This window comes from Vulpes vulpes, chromosome 15 (genome assembly GCF_048418805.1).
Source record: "Vulpes vulpes isolate BD-2025 chromosome 15, VulVul3, whole genome shotgun sequence".
Lineage (NCBI taxonomy): Eukaryota > Metazoa > Chordata > Mammalia > Carnivora > Canidae > Vulpes > Vulpes vulpes.
The window spans coordinates 2,112,403-2,130,875 of record NC_132794.1 but is presented as its reverse complement, the minus strand read 5'-3'; the positions used below and the strand labels follow the sequence as shown (position 1 = coordinate 2,130,875).

Here is an 18,473-nt window from a genome sequence, read left to right as displayed (position 1 = left end):
GGGCTGCTGGTGGCTCTTATTTTGGTGTGAACACGGAGTGCCCTCTCCTGGGGTAAAACCAGTGCTTTCCTTGTTTCAGTGGTGGACAACAGCAGCAATTGGGCAGTGTGCGGGAAGAGTTCTGGCGTCATCTCCATGCCTGTGGCCGCGCAGGCCACTCACCGGGTCCACATGGAGGTGATGCCCCTCTTTGCGGGGTACCTCCCCCTTCCCGACGTCAGGCTGTTTAAATACCTCCCCCATCACTCTGCGCACTCCTCACAACTGGATGCCGGTAAGGATTCTTGGAGATGAAGGGTGCACTCACTGTTGGGAGTGCGAGGAGGTGGTTGACCCAGCTCCAGCCACCGGGCTTGTGGATCAACAGCGTGGGTCTGGTGCCAGCGGGGTCTAACACCAAACACCCGGTCGGGGTCACAAGTTGTAGGCACCTGCTCTGAGACCCACACGGGTCCTCCGAGGGCCCACGCACTAGGTTCTCTCTAAACGGGCCGCCTCAGCCGACGTGTTTGTGCACCTGAGGTCGCTCGGGCGGCCCGCTGCTCCCGGGATGGGTCACTGGTCCGTGTCGGTGGGCCCGTGTCTCACTTCCGTGCATTTTGCAGACAGCTGGATAGAGAACGACAGCCTGTCGGTGGACAAGCATGTGGATGAGCAGCTGGACAGCGGCAGCATCAAGAGCAGGGGCAGCGTGCACTCGGCCTCCAGCAGCGAGCACAAAGGCTTGCCTATGCCCCGGCTCCAAGCACTGCCGCCCGGCCAGGTCTTCAACTCCAGCACGGGCATGCAGATCCTGGTCATCCCCAGCAAAGACGACCATGTGCTCGAAGTCAGCGTCACATGACCCCGCCTCAGGTCGGCACACGCCCCAGGCCGGGTGTGCGCGCTTGAAGGGATCCTGGCTCCACTGCTCTCTCCATCGCAACATTCTCGCGCTAACCAGACTTTCGGTGATCCTGCCTGGCCACGGAAGCCTCCGAGGAGTTCGGCGTGTGGCTGTCGGCTGAGTTACAGCGTTTATTTTTGTGTTGTCAGTGGTGTTGTTACTCTCTCATCGCCCCGTCCCTGTGTCCCTGTCCCCGTGCCGGCGTCCTGCAGTGTTGGCCCAGAGCCCCACTCCCTCCCGTCGCCCCCTCCCCGCTCACCTGGCAGCCTCCTGGTCTGCGGGTTCCTTCTGGAGTCTGTGTGCCCTCCGGGGAGACACACGGCTGCCCCCTCGATACTGGCCCAGGTGGATCCGTGAGTCTCCTGGGGGATAAAACACCATCCTTTATCCCAGATGAGCAGTGCTTTTCTAGAATAACAACTCCCCATTAGGGCAGGTCAGTGAGGCTGAGGGCTGGGGTGGGGTGGGAACAGAATCCTTTCTGTGCCTTGGGGGTCGCACGGGGTGGACCTGGAACCTCCATTAGCTGGAGCCATCTTAAAGGTACTTTGGGAGGATTAGACCAGGGCCTAAGGGACGACTTGGCATCGAAGTAGTTTAGGAATAAATGTTTCTAGAACCCCTGCTCCCCATGATGTTGACTGAATGTCATATGCACTTGGAATTAAATATGTATTTATTTTAATTATCATTATATATGTGGGGGTTGATACATTGTTTTCTTCTCACCTTTAAAGTCTTCACGTGTCATCGTCACTGTGTAATCAATATGTCCGAGACATTAAGAGGCTCCATTTCAGGGGAGACTGGGAGTGCCCTCTCAGTGTGCTTCTAGTTTGGTTGTGGGAAGGACGAAAGTCTTGGAATGTTCTCTGCCGGCCCACTAAAATTGCCATCATACCATACCAATGGATTAATTTGCTTTTGGTTGTAAATTTAATTGTACATATGGTTGATTTATTATTTTTAAAAGTACAGACTAACTGATGTAATGTTTATGTATAAGTTGCACCAAAAATCAAGGATAAAATAAATGTGTGTTTGTTTTTACTGGTGTGAGAGTCACAGCTTGTAAATAAGTGTTGGGTGTATGCAACCTTTTCCAGCTCTCCAAAGCGATGTATTTTTGTACATAAGAAACAGAGAACTCTTACTTCCCTGGCGAGGCGTGGTTGGAATCGAGCCTGACCGGGCTGCTGCAAGTGAGTGTAGACAGGTCCAGCAGGGGGTGCGGCCGCGGGAGCAACCTCAAGCATGGGAGCCCGAGAGGAGAGGGGGCCTCTGCAGCAGCTGCCGCCAGTCCTGCCGGTCACCTGTGGGTGTGGGAGCGAGGCTGGCGGGGTGATGGGGTGGGGCGGTGGCGGGGAGCAGAGAGCGGGGGCCGCGGGAAGCTCGGAGCAACTAGAACAGAGCAGTCGTGTCCACACTTCTGTGCGCTGTCTTTTCACTCAACAAATGAGGTGGCGTGATTCCCCCACCCTGCCCCCTGTCTTTTTCATTTATAGAAATCGGAAATGTGTAAAGAAGATCAATATCTGTGTGTTTAATTAAACTTTTCAGAAATTTATCTTCCTTAGGTGCACTTTAAAACTAATCAACTAGTTAGGCAAATTAGAGCTTCAGAATCTAATAATAGATAGTTTAGGGTTTCTAAAATAAGTTTGTTTTGTTGTAAAAAATTGATGTTTTCCCTACAGATCTGCCTTCAAGCCCTGGGAATAAAGAGATCTTTGAGATTTGATTCTGTCAGAAAAGCCTCACACTCTGTATAATGTGGCTTTCCCTCTCACCTTCCGGAAGGGGGATTTGATTCGATGGTTACCTTATTTCTGTTTGATTTCTTTGTGTCTGGGTTCTAATCCCGCGATGAAATTCTCTAGTTACATAATATACTTAGAGGGAAAAAAATGAAGGGGGAATCCAAAATGCTCGTGGTGGTTTCTTTCTATCTTCAGTTTGTATAAAATCAAATTTATTGCAGGTTTGGTTGCTCCACCACCCCACCCCGGGAATTACCCAAAAGATCTTTTGCAACCTAAGTTACATGGGTGCCTCTGTTTTTGTTTGGTTCTACACAAAAGAAAAATGTCACCTAAGCTCCACCTTTTTTTTTTTTTTAAGGCAGTACTTGGATTTTTGTTGTGTTTAAAATAAAATAAGGCTTATACGTTTGAGACAAGCTGGTTTTGTTAATAAAGATGCAGCAGCTATTAAATAATTGTGAAGCCGGATATAGAATGTGCATCTAAAAAGCAGAATATGCAGCCGTTTTACACATATTGTGGAAGATGTAAATACTAGCAAATGGAAAAGGAAATAAGTTATAATTTTGGTGAATTTCATGGGGTTTCCTATGATCGGAAAAATTATAACTTCTGATTCTAATATGGGAATTGTTGTATTTAATCTGAAAATGACTTTTACCTACAGTCCATTGTCAGCACAGCCGGTCATGGGTTGGATTCGTGTACCAGGAAGTCTTGGTTGGTATCCCATGGTTAGCAGAGGAGATACACACCGGCTCCGGTTCAGTGTTTCTTTAGTGTTTAAAGTAAGCTTGAATTATAAAATGAAATCAAGGAGTCTCTCCAGATGTGTACATAAAAGAAACGTTATACCACTTTTTAAAGAACAAACTATGCTGATCTAAATGTTTTGCTGTCGATTGTGATCTTCAAAAAAAAAAAAATCCATGATTTTGGAATTTGATTTTTCATGGAAGTGCCCCTTTCTCTAAATTTAGCCGTCGACTATATCAGGCTGTAAGTCCCGAAAGCATCGTCGATAAAATTTGCTGGGATTCTGTGACTGGAAAAGGTGACAAGTTGGTGACTTTGACACTGCAGGTATTAATTCCATTTTCATGGTTTACTATGAGAGTCATTTTTCACATTATTCTGTAATATATTGTTAGACTAAAACCATTGTATTAAGACTGTTTAAAATGTAAGCATTGTAATTCTGAAAATACACATTTTAAGAAGAAACTTTGCCGTTTTGAACTTCATTCTTTTGCTGAGGAGCTTGAAAGAGGAGTGTGTAAAGAATTTTCCTGCCTTCTCCCTGATGCTTCCTGACTCGAAGCAAAGATCATTTATTTACGTTGTGGGGAGCATCAGGGATTTTTTTTCATAGTTCATCCCCCGGTGGCCCCTGGGAATAAAGACATTTGAGTCTTTAGGTTTTTTGTAAACAATGTGCCAACCTAACGTGGCACAAGGTAACTACCCTTGTGACGTTTGGTAGCATCGCGAATACAATTTCTAAAGCTGCTTCGAGACTTGCTTTTGGTCCCCGGGTCTTAGTGCAGAAGCTGTTGGAACTGAACGTGGGGTCGGAGCTCCTCATCTACTCAGGGAGGAGCTACCTGTGCAGAGGCGCCCACCCCGCTCTACGGACAGGAGCCAGGTCCTGCTGGGTGCAGGCGGGGGCGGGGCCTGCGGCTGGGGCTCCGCCTCGGGATGCGGCGGGGGCGGGGCCTGCGGCTGGGGCTCCGCCTCGGGATGCGGCGGGGCGGGGCCTGCGGCGGGGGCTGCGGCGGGGGCGGGGCCTGCGGCTGGGGCTCGGCCTCGGGATGCGGCGGGGCGGGGCCTGGGGCTGGGGCTCCGCCTCGGGATGCGGCGGGGGCGGGGCCTGGGGCTGGGGCTCGGCCTCGGGATGCGGCGGGGGCGGGGCCTGCGGCTGGGACTCCGCCTCGGGATGCGGCGGGGGCGGGGCCTGGGGCTGGGGCTCCGCCTCGGGATGCGGCGGGGGCGGGGCCTGGGGCTGGGGCTCGGCCTCGGGATGCGGCGGGGGCGGGGCCTGCGGCTGGGGCTCGGCCTCGGGATGCGGCGGGGCCTGCGGCGGGGGCGGGGCCTGCGGCTGGGGCTCGGCCTCGGGATGCGGCGGGGGCGGGGCCTGCGGCTGGGGCTCCGCCTCGGGGCGCGGCGGGGGCGGGGCCTGCGGCTGGGCTCCTCCCTGCGGCCCCGCCCCTCCGGGCCGGCTGGGGGCGCTGTGGCGCGGCGCGGCGTGGCGGCGGGTCCCGGAAGTGCGCGCTTGGGGCCGCGGGCGAGCGCGGCGCACACGTGCGGCGGCGGCAGCAGAGATGAAGTTCGCGTACCGGGTGCGCGCGGGGTCCGGGTCGGGGTCGGGGCGAGGCGGGGCGGGGAGGGGCGGCGGCCTCCGCGGGTGGCGGGCGGGTCCCCGTCGGGCGGCCGGGGCTCGGGGCGGTGGCGCCCCCTGGGGTCCCCGGTGCCCCCTGCCCCCCCCCCCCCCCCCCCCGCCCCGGGAGGCGGCCCGAGGGACCCGGGGCTGAGCGGGGCCGGGGCGGGGCTGGCTCTCGGGCCCGGGACCACGGCGAGCGCCTTCCTTTCAGTTCTCCAACCTGCTGGGGACGGTCTATCGCTGCGGAAACTTGAACTTCACGTGCGACGGCGATTCCGTGATCAGCCCCGTGGGGAACAGAGTCACCGTATTCGACCTGAAAAAGCAAGTGGGCAGCGGCGACGGTCCGCCCTCTCCCCGCCGCGTCCTCTCTGGGACCCGCTTCCCGAAGCTGCCCGAGCGCTGCCTGCTGGGGGGACCTGGGCCCGCAGCCGCCGGCACACGGGGCAGAGGGAGGCACAGTAGTGAGGGACAAGGTCGGGTCCAAGCCGAGGGCGCTTGTGCTTGACGTTCGCTCTCCCTTGTTTTTTTAATGTATTTATTCATGAGAGAGAGAGAGAGAGGCACAGGCAGAGGGAGAAGCAGGCTCCCCGCGGGGAGCCCTGTGGGACTGGATCCCGGGACCCCGGGGTCACGCCCTGAGCCGGAGGTAGAGGCTCACCACTGAGCCCCCAGGTGCCCGCACTTGCCCATTATTTTTTTTTTTAATTTTTTATTTATTTATGATAGTCACACAGAGAGACAGAGAGAGGCAGAGCCACAGGCAGAGGGAGAAGCAGGCTCCATGCACCGCGAGCCTGATGTGGGATTCGATCCCGGGTCTCCAGGATCGCGCCCTGGGCCAAAGGCAGGCGCCAAACTGCTGCACCACCCAGGGATCCCCGCGCTTGCCCATTTTTACGCCGTTTCCCATTCTGTCCTGGCGGCTTCATGGGGACACGCTGTCCTCGGGGTTAATCCCTTCTGTTGAGCAGTTGGCTTGGGATGCCCTCGTACAAACAAAATCAGGAACAACCAAAGCTCCTCCGCCCTTTTTTTTTTTTTTTTTTTTTTTTTTTTTGGTGAGAGAACAAGAGAGAGCAAGTGAGGGAGCCTGTGCGTGGGAGGAGGGCGAGGGAGAACGAAACAGCCTGCAGGGTCCATCTTCTTCCTCGGGGGGCTCCATCCCACGACCCTGAGACCGTGACCTGAGCCAAAATCAAGAGTCGGACCCTCCACTGAGTCCCCAGGGGCCCCAAACCAAAGCCCGTTTTTAAGGGCTTGAATACACTTCGCCAAGTTTTCTCCAAGAACCTGGTCTTATTTCATCTTCTCCAGCAGGGACCTGGGGACGAGCCGTGAGCTCTGGGCCCGGAGCCGGCCAGGGACAGGAGGGGGCAGGGGGTGGGTGGTCTGAGGCCACCCCCTCGTCCAACAACTGGGACCAACTACCCGACTGTGGCTTTTGTTTTATAGCAACAAATCCAACACTCTGCCCTTGGCTACTCGGTACAACGTCAAGTGTGTAGGGCTGTCCCCAGACGGCCGTCTGGCCATCATCGTCGATGAAGGTAACCACCCTCGGCCGGGGGGACAGCAGCTCAGGTGGTCGGTGGGGGGCATGAGGCCAACACCCTGTCCTGCCTGGGATCCAAGCCGCTGGGTCCTCTGCCCCGGTCACTTCCTTGCCTGGGGCCCTAGTGGGCTTTGGGGTGAGGGCGTGTGTGTGCAGGACGTGCATGTGTGGACTGTTGGGGTTGTGGGTGGGGTGACAGCACTTGCCACTCCCTGTCCCTGCAGGGGGGGACGCGCTGCTGGTCAGCCTGGTCTGCAGGTCCGTGCTCCACCAGTTCCACTTCAAGGGCTCCGTGCACAGCGTCTGCTTCTCTCCCGATGGCAGGTAAGGGCCTGGCGCTTGGGGCAGGGAGCTCTCAAGGTCCAGACGCCGTGACTGATGCAGCAGGGCTCTGGGGCTCTTCTAACCAGAGGCGTGTCCGTGGGAGCCGTGCTCCTGCCTCATCAGGCTGCTGGGTCCGGCTCCTGCGGGGCCGCGTGGCCACAGTCCCTGCTCCCCCTGCTCCGGGGCTGGTGTTCCCACGTGAAGATTCTCGACCAAAACCGCTTTCACGGCAGTCGTGGTCCTCGGCGGGTCTTGTGGCCTCCAGGCAGCAGAGCCTCCAAGGAGCCCCTGCCCCCCAGCTTCGCCATCCACCGCGAGGAGAATGTGCGTGGACAGGGTCCAGGCCAGCCCCGGCCTTGCTGTGGGTCCTGGGCCACGGGAGAGAGCTCATTCCCAGGTTGCTCCCCCGAGGCTGACCCGAATGTGCTGGGCAGGGGGCGGCTCTGGGTTTCAGCTGTGAGCCGCATCCTGTGTCCGGCCTCTGAAGGCCCTTGGAGGGCAGTGGCCGCTCCCCTGCACCCGTCGCGTGGAGCCCATGTTGTCCTTCCAGCTCCGCAGGGGTGGCCTGGCCTCAGCCCCGCTCTCCCCGGCTGGCGGCAGCATCGGAGGAGCCTGTGCTCCGGGGTTCGGGGTCCCTGCCGGAGAAGAGGGGGCTCGGGGGCCGCGGAGAGGCAGGTGCACATGGCCTCCGGGCAGGGCGCTGTCCCCAGCCTCTGAGCTGGTCTTGGGTCACAACGCCCTGTTTCTGCGGCAGGAAGTTCGTTGTCACAAAAGGCAACCTTGCCCAGATGTACCACGCCCCTGGGAGGAAGCGGGAGTTCAACGCCTTTGTCCTGGACAAAACCTACTTTGGGCCGTACGATGAGACCACGTGCATCGACTGGACAGACGACTCGCGGTGAGGCCCGGGCGCAGGGCCTGAGGGGGACGCCGGAACCAGCCTCTTGTGGGGTGGGGAGCCCGGTGTGTCTTGTTGCATCCCGCAGTTCTGTTCTGAAATGGGCGCTCCGGCGTCCTGTGGGGTGGCAGGGCCGGGTGGGCTGCTGGTCCTGGGCTGGGCTGCACCGCCCTGGCGTCCGTCACTGGAAACCATGGCGCAGACCTAGACCAGGATGCTCGAATCCGGAGCAGCTGTGTCAGTGGGACGTCGGGGCCTCCTGGAGCACGGGGCCGGTCCTGTCCTCTCACAGCGGCACCCCTAACCACCCTGGGAGGCTACTGGCTCGTTCTCAGCTGCCCTGCACTGTGTGTGCAGGGAGCGGTGGGAGCTGGTGGTTGGTGCCAGTGTGTCCACCGGCCCACTGTGGCGGGCAGCCCTCGTGCTCCTAGCCGGTGGGTGTTCGGGCCGGGGTGGGTGCCCTGCAGCCAGGCCTTCTGCCTCTTCAGCGAGGCACCGCCTGTTCCGCTGGCTGTGTGTGTGCGGTAAGGGGGTCCCTTCAGATTGGGACTTGGGGAGTCAGGGAGGTGGGTGCTCAGTGCTCTCCTGGGCCGCCTCCTGGAGGGACTGCTTCGTGCAGGGGGGGTGGTGACCCATCCCCCAAGAGACGGACGGAGCCGCTGCTCGGGAGGAGGTGCGGGCTGGGCAGACCCAGCTGCGGGCGTCCCCCAGGGCCCCTGAGGACGAGTGTGGGCTCCTCTGGCAGGTGCTTTGCGGTCGGGAGCAAAGACATGTCCACGTGGGTGTTCGGAGCTGAGCGCTGGGACAACCTCATCTACTACGCGCTGGGGGGACACAAGGACGCGATTGTTGCCTGCTTCTTCGAATCCAGCAGCCTAGACGTACGTTCCCGTGTCTGGGGTGTCTCACCCAGTGGCATCCTGGGTCTCAGTCAGGTGCCAGGCCTTCCCGGGTAGACACAGGTGGCCTCCCAGGTCACTGGGGTGCGTAGGAAGCAGTGGCGTCCCTTGGTGATCTCCTGGGCGTGGCCTCTGCCAGGTGGCTGACGTGGGCTGACGTCAGGGTGACCCGCGCCCACTCGCCCGCACCCCCTACAGCTGTACACGCTCAGCCAGGACGGTGCCCTGTGTGTGTGGCAGTGCGACACCCCCCCGGAGGGCCTGCGGCTGAAAGCCCCCACGGGCTGGAGGGCAGACCTGCTGCAGGTGGCGGCGGAGGAGAAGGAGGACGGAGAGGAGGGGGAGGAGGAGACCACCGTCCGGGGCAAAGCCACGCCGGCTGCCGAGGAGCAGCAGGGGAAAGTCAGATACTCTCGGCTGGCCAAGTAGGTGCCCCCCGGGGGTGGGGCAGGACCTCGCACCCTCCACGCTGAAACGTGGCACAGAGGCTGCCCCGTGTCCCAGGGGCAGGGCCCGGGGCTGGGAGGGCGGAGCCCTGGGTGAGGGACGAGAGGCCAGGGCTGTAGGACCGAGGGTCCTGCGTGGAGCTGGGGCCCTGTCCCGGGGTCCGGGGGCTGGGCGCAGGCTGACGCGGCCTGGTTCCCTGGTCGCCCGTCCACCGTTCTCTGACCCCCCACCCGCGTAGGTACTTTTTCAACAAAGAGGGAGATTTCAACAAGCTGACCGCTGCGGCCTACCACAAGAAGACCCACCTCTTGGTCACCGGCTTTGCTTCTGGAATCTTCCACCTTCACGAGCTGCCTGAGTTCAACCTCATCCACTCCCTGAGGTGAGCGCTGTGCGGGGTGGGGGTGCAGAGCGGCCGGGCGGGCGGTGGGCGGAGGGGCTCGCCGTGTCACCTTCTCACACCGCGCTCTCCTGCCAGCATCTCTGACCAGAGCATCGCGTCCATCGCCGTCAACAGCTCCGGGGACTGGCTTGCCTTTGGCTGTTCAGGTTCGTCTCCTACAGAGTCAGGCGAAAACAGGAACAGGATCGCTGACCCCCCAAGGCTGTGGGGCTGCCCAGCTCCTGGGAGAAACCCCCCCGGGCCTGGGGCCCTGGGGCCAGGGGGCAGTGCAGGTCCAGGACTGGCGCTCCTCTGAGCTGCGAGCGCCTTGGTGCCTGAGCCGCCGGGCCTGTGAGCCGTCAGGCCTGTGTCTGGGGGGCGGGGGCACCCTGTGGCTGTCGGGGGGGTCGTGACACCACAGCAGGTGCCGCCCGCAGTGACTCTGCTGGGTCCCCTGCTCACGTGTGAAGGGGTCCTAGCCTCGGTGGCTCAGGTGCTCAGGCTCCCCTCCCCCACGTGTGCTCTGTAGGTCTGGGCCAGCTGCTGGTGTGGGAGTGGCAGAGCGAGTCCTGCGTGCTCAAGCAGCAAGGCCACTTCAACAGCATGGTGTCCCTGGCCTACTCCCCCGACGGGCAGTACATCGTGACCGGCGGGGACGACGGCAAGGTGGGGCTCCTCGGGCGGCTGTGGCCTGGGTGGGGGGACCCGGGCCCTCACCTGCCGCTCACCGGGAGGCAAGGGGCAGGTGCGCGTGCATCTCCGGGCTGGGGGACCCTGGTTGACGTGCCCGGGTGTGCGTGGTCCTGAGCCCTGGCCACCCCGCTCCTCACCCCACCCACCTGCAGGTCAAGGTGTGGAACACCCTCAGTGGCTTCTGCTTCATCACTTTCACGGAGCACTCGAGTGGGGTCACCGGTGTGACCTTCACTGCCACCGGCTATGTCATCGTGACCTCTTCCATGGATGGGACCGTGCGTGCCTTTGACCTTCACAGGTGATCTTCATGTTCGTCCTCCCTGTGGGCGGGCGTGATAGCGGGGCTTTGGGCTCGTGGCACTGCTGGGGGGCACGTAGTGTAGACGGGCTCAGGGCAGCCCCAGGGACTCGGGGTGTGAGCGGTGCCTGCCTGGACTTGTGTCTTCGGGCAGGTACCGGAACTTCCGCACCTTCACGTCTCCGCGGCCCACCCAGTTCTCCTGCGTGGCTGTGGACTGCAGCGGGGAGGTGGTGTCTGCGGGGGCCCAGGACTCCTTCGAGGTTTTCATCTGGTCCATGCAGACAGGGAGGCTCCTGGACGTAAGGGCCGCGTGGCCGGGGGCCGAGGTGGGGGTGGGGCGGGGGCATGGCCCACGCGGGAGGGCGTCTCTGCGGGCTCGAGGGCAGGAGCAGCAGGGTCCTTTGGCCGCGGACACCCCATGAGCCTGCCATCCCACAGCCTCAGGGTGAGGGCCTGGTGCACGGCGTGGCCCCACTTGTCCCTTCACACCCCTGCTCTGGACGCCACAGGTTCTGTCTGGCCACGAGGGCCCCATCAGCAGCCTGTGCTTCAACCCGGTGAAGTCGGTCCTGGCCAGCGCCTCCTGGGACAAGACGGTGCGCCTGTGGGACATGGCGGACAGCTGGAGGACCACGGAGACGCTGGGCCTGACCTCGGACGGTGGGCGCCCGGGGACGGGGACCAGGTGCAGCCGCGGGAGGGAGGCCTGGTCTCAGGACCCCTGGGGTCCTGCCGGGCGTGTGTGGGTGAGGGTGGCCTGTGTCCGCAGGGCCTTGACCACACTGACCTCCCGCCTCCCACTGCTGTGTTCCGAGTCTGTCCTGCGGTCCTCTCAGAGCCCCCTTGGCTGTGACCTCTGTGTGACTCCCCCTGCTCGGCCTGTCCTGGCCTTGTGCCTGTCAGGGACTCCATCTAGACCCCGGGGCCTCCCTCGCAGAGTGGAGCCTCTGAGAGCCGGGTGCCACTGCCCATCGTGCACAGACTCAGGGCGCTGCTGCTGCACACCTGGCTCTCCTGGATGGAAGCTCGGGCAGGACTCGGGACGGTGCGGCCGCTGCGGGGGCCTCGGCTCCTCCTCGGGGCCTGATCACATGTGTCCTTTCAGCTCTGGCTGTGACCTTCCGCCCTGACGGTGCGGAGCTGGCTGTGGCCACGCTGAACTCCCAGATCACCTTCTGGGACCCTGAGAACGCCGTGCAGACGGGCTCCATCGAGGGCAGGCACGACCTCAAGACGGGCAGGAAGGAGCTGGACAAGGTCACCGCCAAGCACTCGGCCAAGGGGAAGTGAGTGCCTCCGCGAGCCGTTTATACGCCAAGAAATGGTTGAGGAGCCAACGATTTCTTGTTTTAGGCCGTTAAAAATCACAGTAACGGCGGGGCTCCTCCCGGGGCGCGGAGCACGCATGGGGGTCATGATCGGTGTGTCCTCGTGCCCCGTGGGCTTCGGGAGCCCCGTTGGCGTTGGCGTGCGTGGCCGTCCTCATGTCTTTGAGCGTGTGTTGGAGGGGAATGGCCCGTGGTCACGCGGTAACCGGGGTTGCTTCTCTAGGGAGTCCGTGTCCTACGAGGTGGCTGTGCCGTCCACAGCCCCAGCGGCCCCTTCCCACGTGCTTTCGAACTGGCAGCCCTTGGGCTGGGGTGGGCTGGTGTCTGCACGCAGTTGGGGTCTGCATGTCCGTGAGGGCTGGTGCGGTCCCGCGTCCTCTCTGCTGAGTGGCCCCCCGGGGACGGGGACTGGGGAAGGTCTGTCCGGTGCGTGGTCTCGACTGGCGCCGTGAGAGTTCATGCGCTCGAGATGGGCGACGCCCCAGGGAACTGGGTTGGAAATCTCTTGGCGCCCTGGGGGCTCTTCTCACCCTCGACGGTGTCTTTGGGTTTGGTGAAGTCTCGCCGGTCCCCCTCCTGTGGCTTGTGCTCTCGGGTGTCGCAGGTGATGCTGCGTGGGGTCCTGTGAGCAGCCGGGCCAGTGCGTGCCTGGTGCTGCCCGCTTGGGGCCGCGTCGACAGCCCTGCCAGTGGTCATGGTCGCTGCGTGCGTGGCGGGCGGGGCAGCCTCCTTTGCCATCTGATTTCGACAAGGAAACCTTGCGGCGTGAGCCACGTGGTCCTTCCCGTGAAGGGGTCCTGTCTCGGGAGGTCCCTCTGGGGTGTGCTGCTCCCACAGAGCGGAGCGGGTGACGGGGTCTCGTGGGGCCCAGGCCAGAGCCCTGCCCAGGATGCTGGGGGCGCTGGGTGCCCTCTGGGGTGCGGGGAGCGGAGCACATGCCAGGGGTGCCCGGGGCGACTGCGCTCCTATCTCCCTGCCTCAGGGCCTTCACGACGCTGTGCTACTCTGCGGACGGCGAGAGCATCCTGGCAGGAGGGATGTCCAAGTTCGTGTGCATCTATCATGTCAAGGAGCAGATCCTCAGGAAGAAGTTTGAGATTTCCTGCAACCTGTCGCTGGATGCCATGGAGGTGAGGGCGCGAGGCTGCCCGGCCTCCCCTGCCCTCCGCACACCCTGGCGCCGCTGCGGGGCGACGCCTGTCCCTGCTGAGTGACCCCGGGGCATGGGTCCCGTTGCTTCCCTGAGGACCTGGGGCAGGCAGGCTAGTGAGCAGACGCCCGGCGTGACCCGGCCTCGTGGAGGCTGCCGAGAGCCCTTGTCCTGCTGCACTGGAGACTTGGGGCACCGCAGTGGCCGCAGGCTCTGGGGGTGAGGGCTGAGGACGGGCTGGTGGCCGTCTCAGGATCGTGCGGCCCATGTGCATTCCAGTGCTTGTGGCCTGTGAGCTGGGCAGGGGCTGGGGGCCGGGGGCCGGGCTCAGGCCCTCCACCTGACGGTGAGACATCTGGGCTTTGTCCTTCCAGGAGTTTTTGAACCGAAGGAAAATGACAGAGTTTGGTAACCTGGCGCTGATCGATCAGGACGCTGGGGCGGAGGACGGAGTCGCCATACCATTGCCGGGCGTGAGGAAAGGTGAGCAGAGGGCCTCTGGTGTCCCCCAAGGCCCCGGCCGCCGCAGGCTGCCCTGCCCACCGCCCACTTATCCTGGGTGACAGCAGCTGTGCTGTCTCGCTGGGGCCACAGGGATTGTGTCCAGGAGCTCTCGCCACACACGAGTGGTCCGCGCCCGCCCCCCGCCCCCCCGCCTGTCTGGGCCTGTGGTTTTGCTCATTGGCTGCCGCCCAGCCCTGTGCCTCATGCTCACCCCCACGTGGGCTCCGGGGATGGCTCCAGGGTCAGGGATCAGGGGATCCAGGAGGCCCAAGGGGTGCACACCCTTCAAAAGGTCAGGGCAGGAGAGTGGGGTCCGTCAGGCCCCAGTAGACTGTCAGGGGGGTCATCCACCAGCCAGAAAGCCCGCATGCCGGCTTCCCCGCCGGCCTCCCACCGGGCAGGCTCATTCCAGCCCTGCTCTTGCCACGGCCAGTGCCTGGGGCCCACCCTGCCTGGCCGCGTGGTGGAGGGAGGACTGCACCTTCCACGCAGGCCCTGGAGCAGCCCCTGCCTGTGCCACGTGTTCTCGGGAATCTCCTGATGAGCACGGCGTCCCTAACCCCTTAGTGACATGCACAGGTGGGTCTCAGCCTGTCTGGAGACGTCTCAATGGTCACTGTTTGGGCAGAGCAGGTGCTTGTTGGCACCAAGTATGGAGAGACCCGGGGGGGTCTGCTGGACCCAGGTCATCCCGAGGTCGAGAGCCCCCAGCGGAGGGTTTCTGGGGAGCCAGGCATGAAACATCACTGAGGTGGTCTCCAGGTGGCCTGGGCCCAGCAGAGAGGAGCCCGATTGTTCTGACGATGGCCCGTCACTGGACTTCATGCTATGGGAACGTACCATCCCTGGGACCGCAGATTTGAAAATAAATTTCCAGAAGGGATTTGCATGGTGGTGGCCAGTGAGGATGAGCCTCCACCCACAGCTGCTCCATGCGGTCGTGGGACAGGCAGTGCACAAAGAGCCTGGCAGGACGGGCCCATGGGGGCTAGAGCCAGCCTGCCTCACAGCCCTGGGTGGAAAAAGCAGACGTGCCACTCACCGGCCAGGCGGGACGCGTGCGAGCGGTGCTCCAAGGGCTCGTCCGTGGAGGCCAGTGGCGCCCGTCACAGCCTCCGGGGCCCTGGCGCGGGACTCCCATGCTGCACCTGCAGACGGGGCAGGGAGGCCAGGGCAGGGCTGAGCAGATGGCCCAGAGCGGCAGGGGCCCTCCCTCCATCCAGCCAGGGGCGAGGCGCTGCTGCTCTCTTCCAGGTGACATGAGCTCTCGGCACTTCAAGCCTGAAATCAGGGTGACTTCGCTTCGCTTCTCTCCCACCGGTGAGCCCCATGCAACTGGTGGTTGGTGCTGGGAGGGGTGGGGGGAGCCGCTGGGCTTCCGGGCTCACGGTGACGCGGTGCACCTGTCGCCTGTGTTCCCAGGGACGAGGCTGGTCACACTCCCGGCTGGCTCAGGGCCCTGCGTCCCCCATGGGTAACACGTGGTCACCTTTGTCCTCCTCCGAGGACGCCGAGGAGGTGGCCTCAGACGCGCTGGGCTCTCAGACTTGCCCTGGGCACCGTGGACATGTGCCAGTCTGGGAGGGGCTGCAGGGGAGAGTCTGTCCACGGGGCCTGGAGCCTGGGGCGGAGCACGCAGGAGGGAGGCTCATAGGGAGCTTGTCTGTGGGGTCACAGCCCCCCTCCCTGGCATCGAGCAAGTGCCCGAAGCAGCAGGGTGCAGAGCAGCACGGGGCCGCGTACCACAGTGCGACCAGGGGTGCAGACCGGGGCCCAGGGGGCGACTCGGGCAGCCCCTCGTCTGTGGGCCTGGGGTTCGGCTGCACGCCGTGCTGGGTCTCCCGTGTCTTCCCCGGGGCACCACAGCGTCGCAGCAGAGGCTGCGTGGCCCACAGAGCAGTGTGTGCCCCACGGAGGAGTTCCTGGGCCTGCTGCAGACGGGACGGCAGCGCACACGTGTGTGTCTGCTCACGCAAGCACATACTGGCGGGGCCGGGAGTGGCGGGAAGGCAGCCCGTGCACCTCCCTGCTGTTACGGGGATAAGGCAGTACCTGTTCTTTAAAAAAGTGGGGAGAGTGGAAATGAGCGCGGAGGAAGGCCCTCGCTGCTTCGCTTCCCAGGGCACTGCTGGGCGGCCACCACCACCGAGGGGCTCCTCGTCTACTCCCTGGACGCCCAGATGCTGTTTGACCCGTTTGAGCTGGACGCCAGCATCACCCCCGCGCGGATCCGGGCGGCCCTGCGCCAGCAGGACTTCACCAGGGCCATCCTCATGGCCTTCCGGCTCAACGAGAAGAAGCTGCTGCAGGAGACCCTGGAGTCGGTGCCCTGGGACGAGGGTGAGCACGGGCCGACCCTGCGGGGGCTCGGCGCTCGAGGTCGGTCTCTGGGGACGCTGAGGGGCTGAGCCGTCCTCGCTCTTGCTCCTGACGGGGGGCGGGGGGGGAGTTCTCTGCAAAGCGAACCCGGCTTTCTCCCCGTCCCCCAGTGGAAGTTGTCAGCTCCTCACTTCCTGAACTGTACGTGGAGAAAGTGCTGGAGTTCTTAGCTTCGTCCTTTGAAGTGTCTCGCCACCTGGAATTTTACCTCATCTGGACCCAGAAGCTGCTCATGGTGCACGGCCAGAAGCTGAAGTCCAGGTGGGACGTGCCCCCGGCCCCTCGCTGCGCCTCGCACGTCGGGAGGGGGACGTCGTGCGTGAGGGGCCGGGCGGCCGTGGGCTGGCGCTGTGTACCAAGGCGGGTCTCCCTTGCAGGGCGGGGAAGGTGCTGCCGGCCGTTCAGTTCCTTCAGAAGAGCATCCAGCGGCACCTGGACGACGTCTCCAAACTGTACGTGTGGCCCACGCGAGGGTGGCCGCCTGCGTCGTCTGTCTGGGGGACTGGGGGCCAGTGTTGCGAGGGGCTTCTTCCCCACCTGGGCTGCCCCACGGTGGGACGCGAGGTTGGCCGGCTTCAGGTGTGGCCGGGAGCTGGAGGGAGAGCGCCCTCCGAGGAAACAAGTGTCCTCCGGGTCAGGGCGGTGGAGGCTGTGCCCCAGCAGAGAGGTGGGCACGCAGGGACCTGGCCGGGGTGTCCCCACGCCATCCCCGGAGCTGTGTTCTCTGCCCGGTGTGCACAGGTGCAGGCCCGTGTCTGTCCTTGATGGCGTCCTGGGTCTTTAGGAGCCGAGGACAAGCCTCCCTCCCGGAGGCTTTTCTTCCGAGAGTCCCGCCTGTGGGACGCCGCAGAGCTCCTCTCAGACCAACGCTTGTACTTCGGCGTTGGCGTAAAGGCGTCGTTCCCGGGACTCCCGCGTGGGGCCATTTGCTGCTGCTGCACAGGGCACAGCCAGCTTTTGAGTATTCATCCGCGGGAGGCTCCAGTTACGTTGCCAAAGCTAGATTTTGTTTCGATTTCCCACGGGGGCAGTCGTGGCGCCCTGCGGGCCCTTTACCTCTACCTCGTTCTTGCCACGTGGTTTTCTACGTGGGAACAAGGGTGTGATTTTTGTCTGTGTTCATGTGGGGAATTAACTGACTCGGGGCGTCCCTTCTGCTCTCAGGCGGCCGTGAAGCCGTGCGCCAGCCCCTCCCTCGGGGGCTGCTGGGGCTGCTGGGGCCGCCTGCGTCAGGCCCAGAGCAGGGCAGGGTGGCGAGGACAGACCAGCATGGGTGCATTGTGCCGCAGGGCAGGGCGGGCAGGTCGGGGGCTCACAGAAGGTGGTCGGGCGCCGGGCGAGCCAGAGTCCTGATGGGAGAGAAGAGCCATCACTGACGCGACCCCTGTGTGCTTTTAACAGCTGTGACTGGAACCGCTATAACATCCAGTACGTTCTGGCAGTGTCCAGGCAGCGGGGCAGAAAGCGCCCGTCAGAACCGCTGGGCAGCGAGGAGGAAGCAGACACGTCCGATGACGACACTCTGCACCTGCTCGGGGGAGGGCAGGGCGATGGGGCCGCACAGCCGGTGTAGGGCCGGCCCGTCCCAGCCCCGCTTGTTTGGATGAAGACCCCCGAAGACAAGGAGCCCGCGGCCCGGGCCCCGGAAGCGAGGGAGGGCAGTGCGCAGGGCTGGGGGACACCAGCCCGGGGGACTCCTGCCGAGCCAGACGCGGCTGCAGCTCTGGAGCCAGCTGCTCCCCGGGCCAGCGCGGGCTTGACGCACGGGCCGGGCACCCGCGCTCCGAGCAAACATGAGCTTGGCTCATCTGCTCTTGGAAACGCCTCTTCAGGGAGGCAGATGGGTTCCTGTTTATAGACTTGAACTTTGTAGGAGTGTAATTTATATTTTTAATACAGTTGGGATGATAGATGAAAATGAGGTTTTCTACAATAAAAGTGTGGAGTAAACCTGAACCCTGGATTGAAGATGTTCAAGATGGATCCTGGGTCACGGGATCGGGGTCTGTGGCGGGGGAATGAGCAGGGCAGCCCGGCACGCCCCAGCCCTCGCCCCCAGAGTCCCTGCACACTGGGGAGGAACTGCACGGTGCTCTTGGGAGCTCGCTCGCCCCTGTGCCAGCTGAGCACGGGTGGACGGAGACACGCTGCTCTTCCCTCCTGGGCCCTGGGGCTCGGTGGGGAGGTGGGGACAGCCTCCATCCAGGGGCAGGATGGGCACAGCTGGGTGCAGCACTTCCCCGACTGGTGGGCACAGTGTCCGTCCACTGGGTCCCAGCCTGGGGCTCCCCGCAGGCACTGCCAACCTCCCCAGGCCGGCCTCCGTGCCCGGTAGCCACTGCGGCCTGCACCCGCGCCTGGGGGCTCCGTGATCTGGGCTGTGCACCCACACTGCGCTCAGCCCCTGCAGTCACCGGGGTCTGCCCCCCCCCCCCCCCCCCCCCCCCCATGCGCGGCTAACCCAGTCACCGCCTCTGTGGTTTTGGTAAGGTTCACGTATGCACACAGGTCTTGAAGGTTGGCAAAAGGGACTGTCCTTTAGAGCGGAGTCTGGAGGCCAGCGGGGGGAGCCCCCGGCCCA

At 62.7% G+C, this 18,473-nt stretch overlaps 2 protein-coding genes across 8 annotated transcripts in view; both read left to right on the top strand.

Annotated features, from left to right (window-relative positions):
• Positions 1-1,936, top strand: part of TRAPPC10 (trafficking protein particle complex subunit 10) — an 86,940-nt gene extending 85,004 nt beyond the window's left edge. For all 7 annotated transcript variants that reach the window (XM_072739235.1, XM_072739233.1, XM_072739232.1 and 4 more), the window contains 2 exons: positions 80-274; positions 606-1,936. In XM_072739235.1, coding sequence (XP_072595336.1) covers positions 80-274; positions 606-844 — 434 coding nt within the window. In that variant the 3' untranslated portion in view covers positions 845-1,936. The remainder of the gene's footprint in view (positions 1-79; positions 275-605) is intronic.
• Positions 1,937-4,921: 2,985 nt separating this feature from the next.
• Positions 4,922-17,848, top strand: PWP2 (PWP2 small subunit processome component). Its single transcript, XM_072739230.1, has 21 exons — positions 4,922-4,988; positions 5,241-5,353; positions 6,485-6,579; positions 6,809-6,908; positions 7,663-7,806; positions 8,552-8,687; positions 8,904-9,130; positions 9,391-9,534; positions 9,631-9,701; positions 10,064-10,200; positions 10,380-10,528; positions 10,683-10,830; positions 11,041-11,191; positions 11,637-11,817; positions 12,842-12,989; positions 13,384-13,492; positions 14,768-14,833; positions 15,635-15,853; positions 16,003-16,153; positions 16,270-16,344; positions 17,294-17,848. The coding sequence occupies exons 1-21, from the start codon at positions 4,971-4,973 to the stop codon at positions 17,463-17,465; spliced, it is 2,754 nt and encodes a 917-aa protein (XP_072595331.1). The 5' UTR covers positions 4,922-4,970; the 3' UTR covers positions 17,466-17,848.
• Positions 17,849-18,473: the final 625 nt, after the last annotated feature.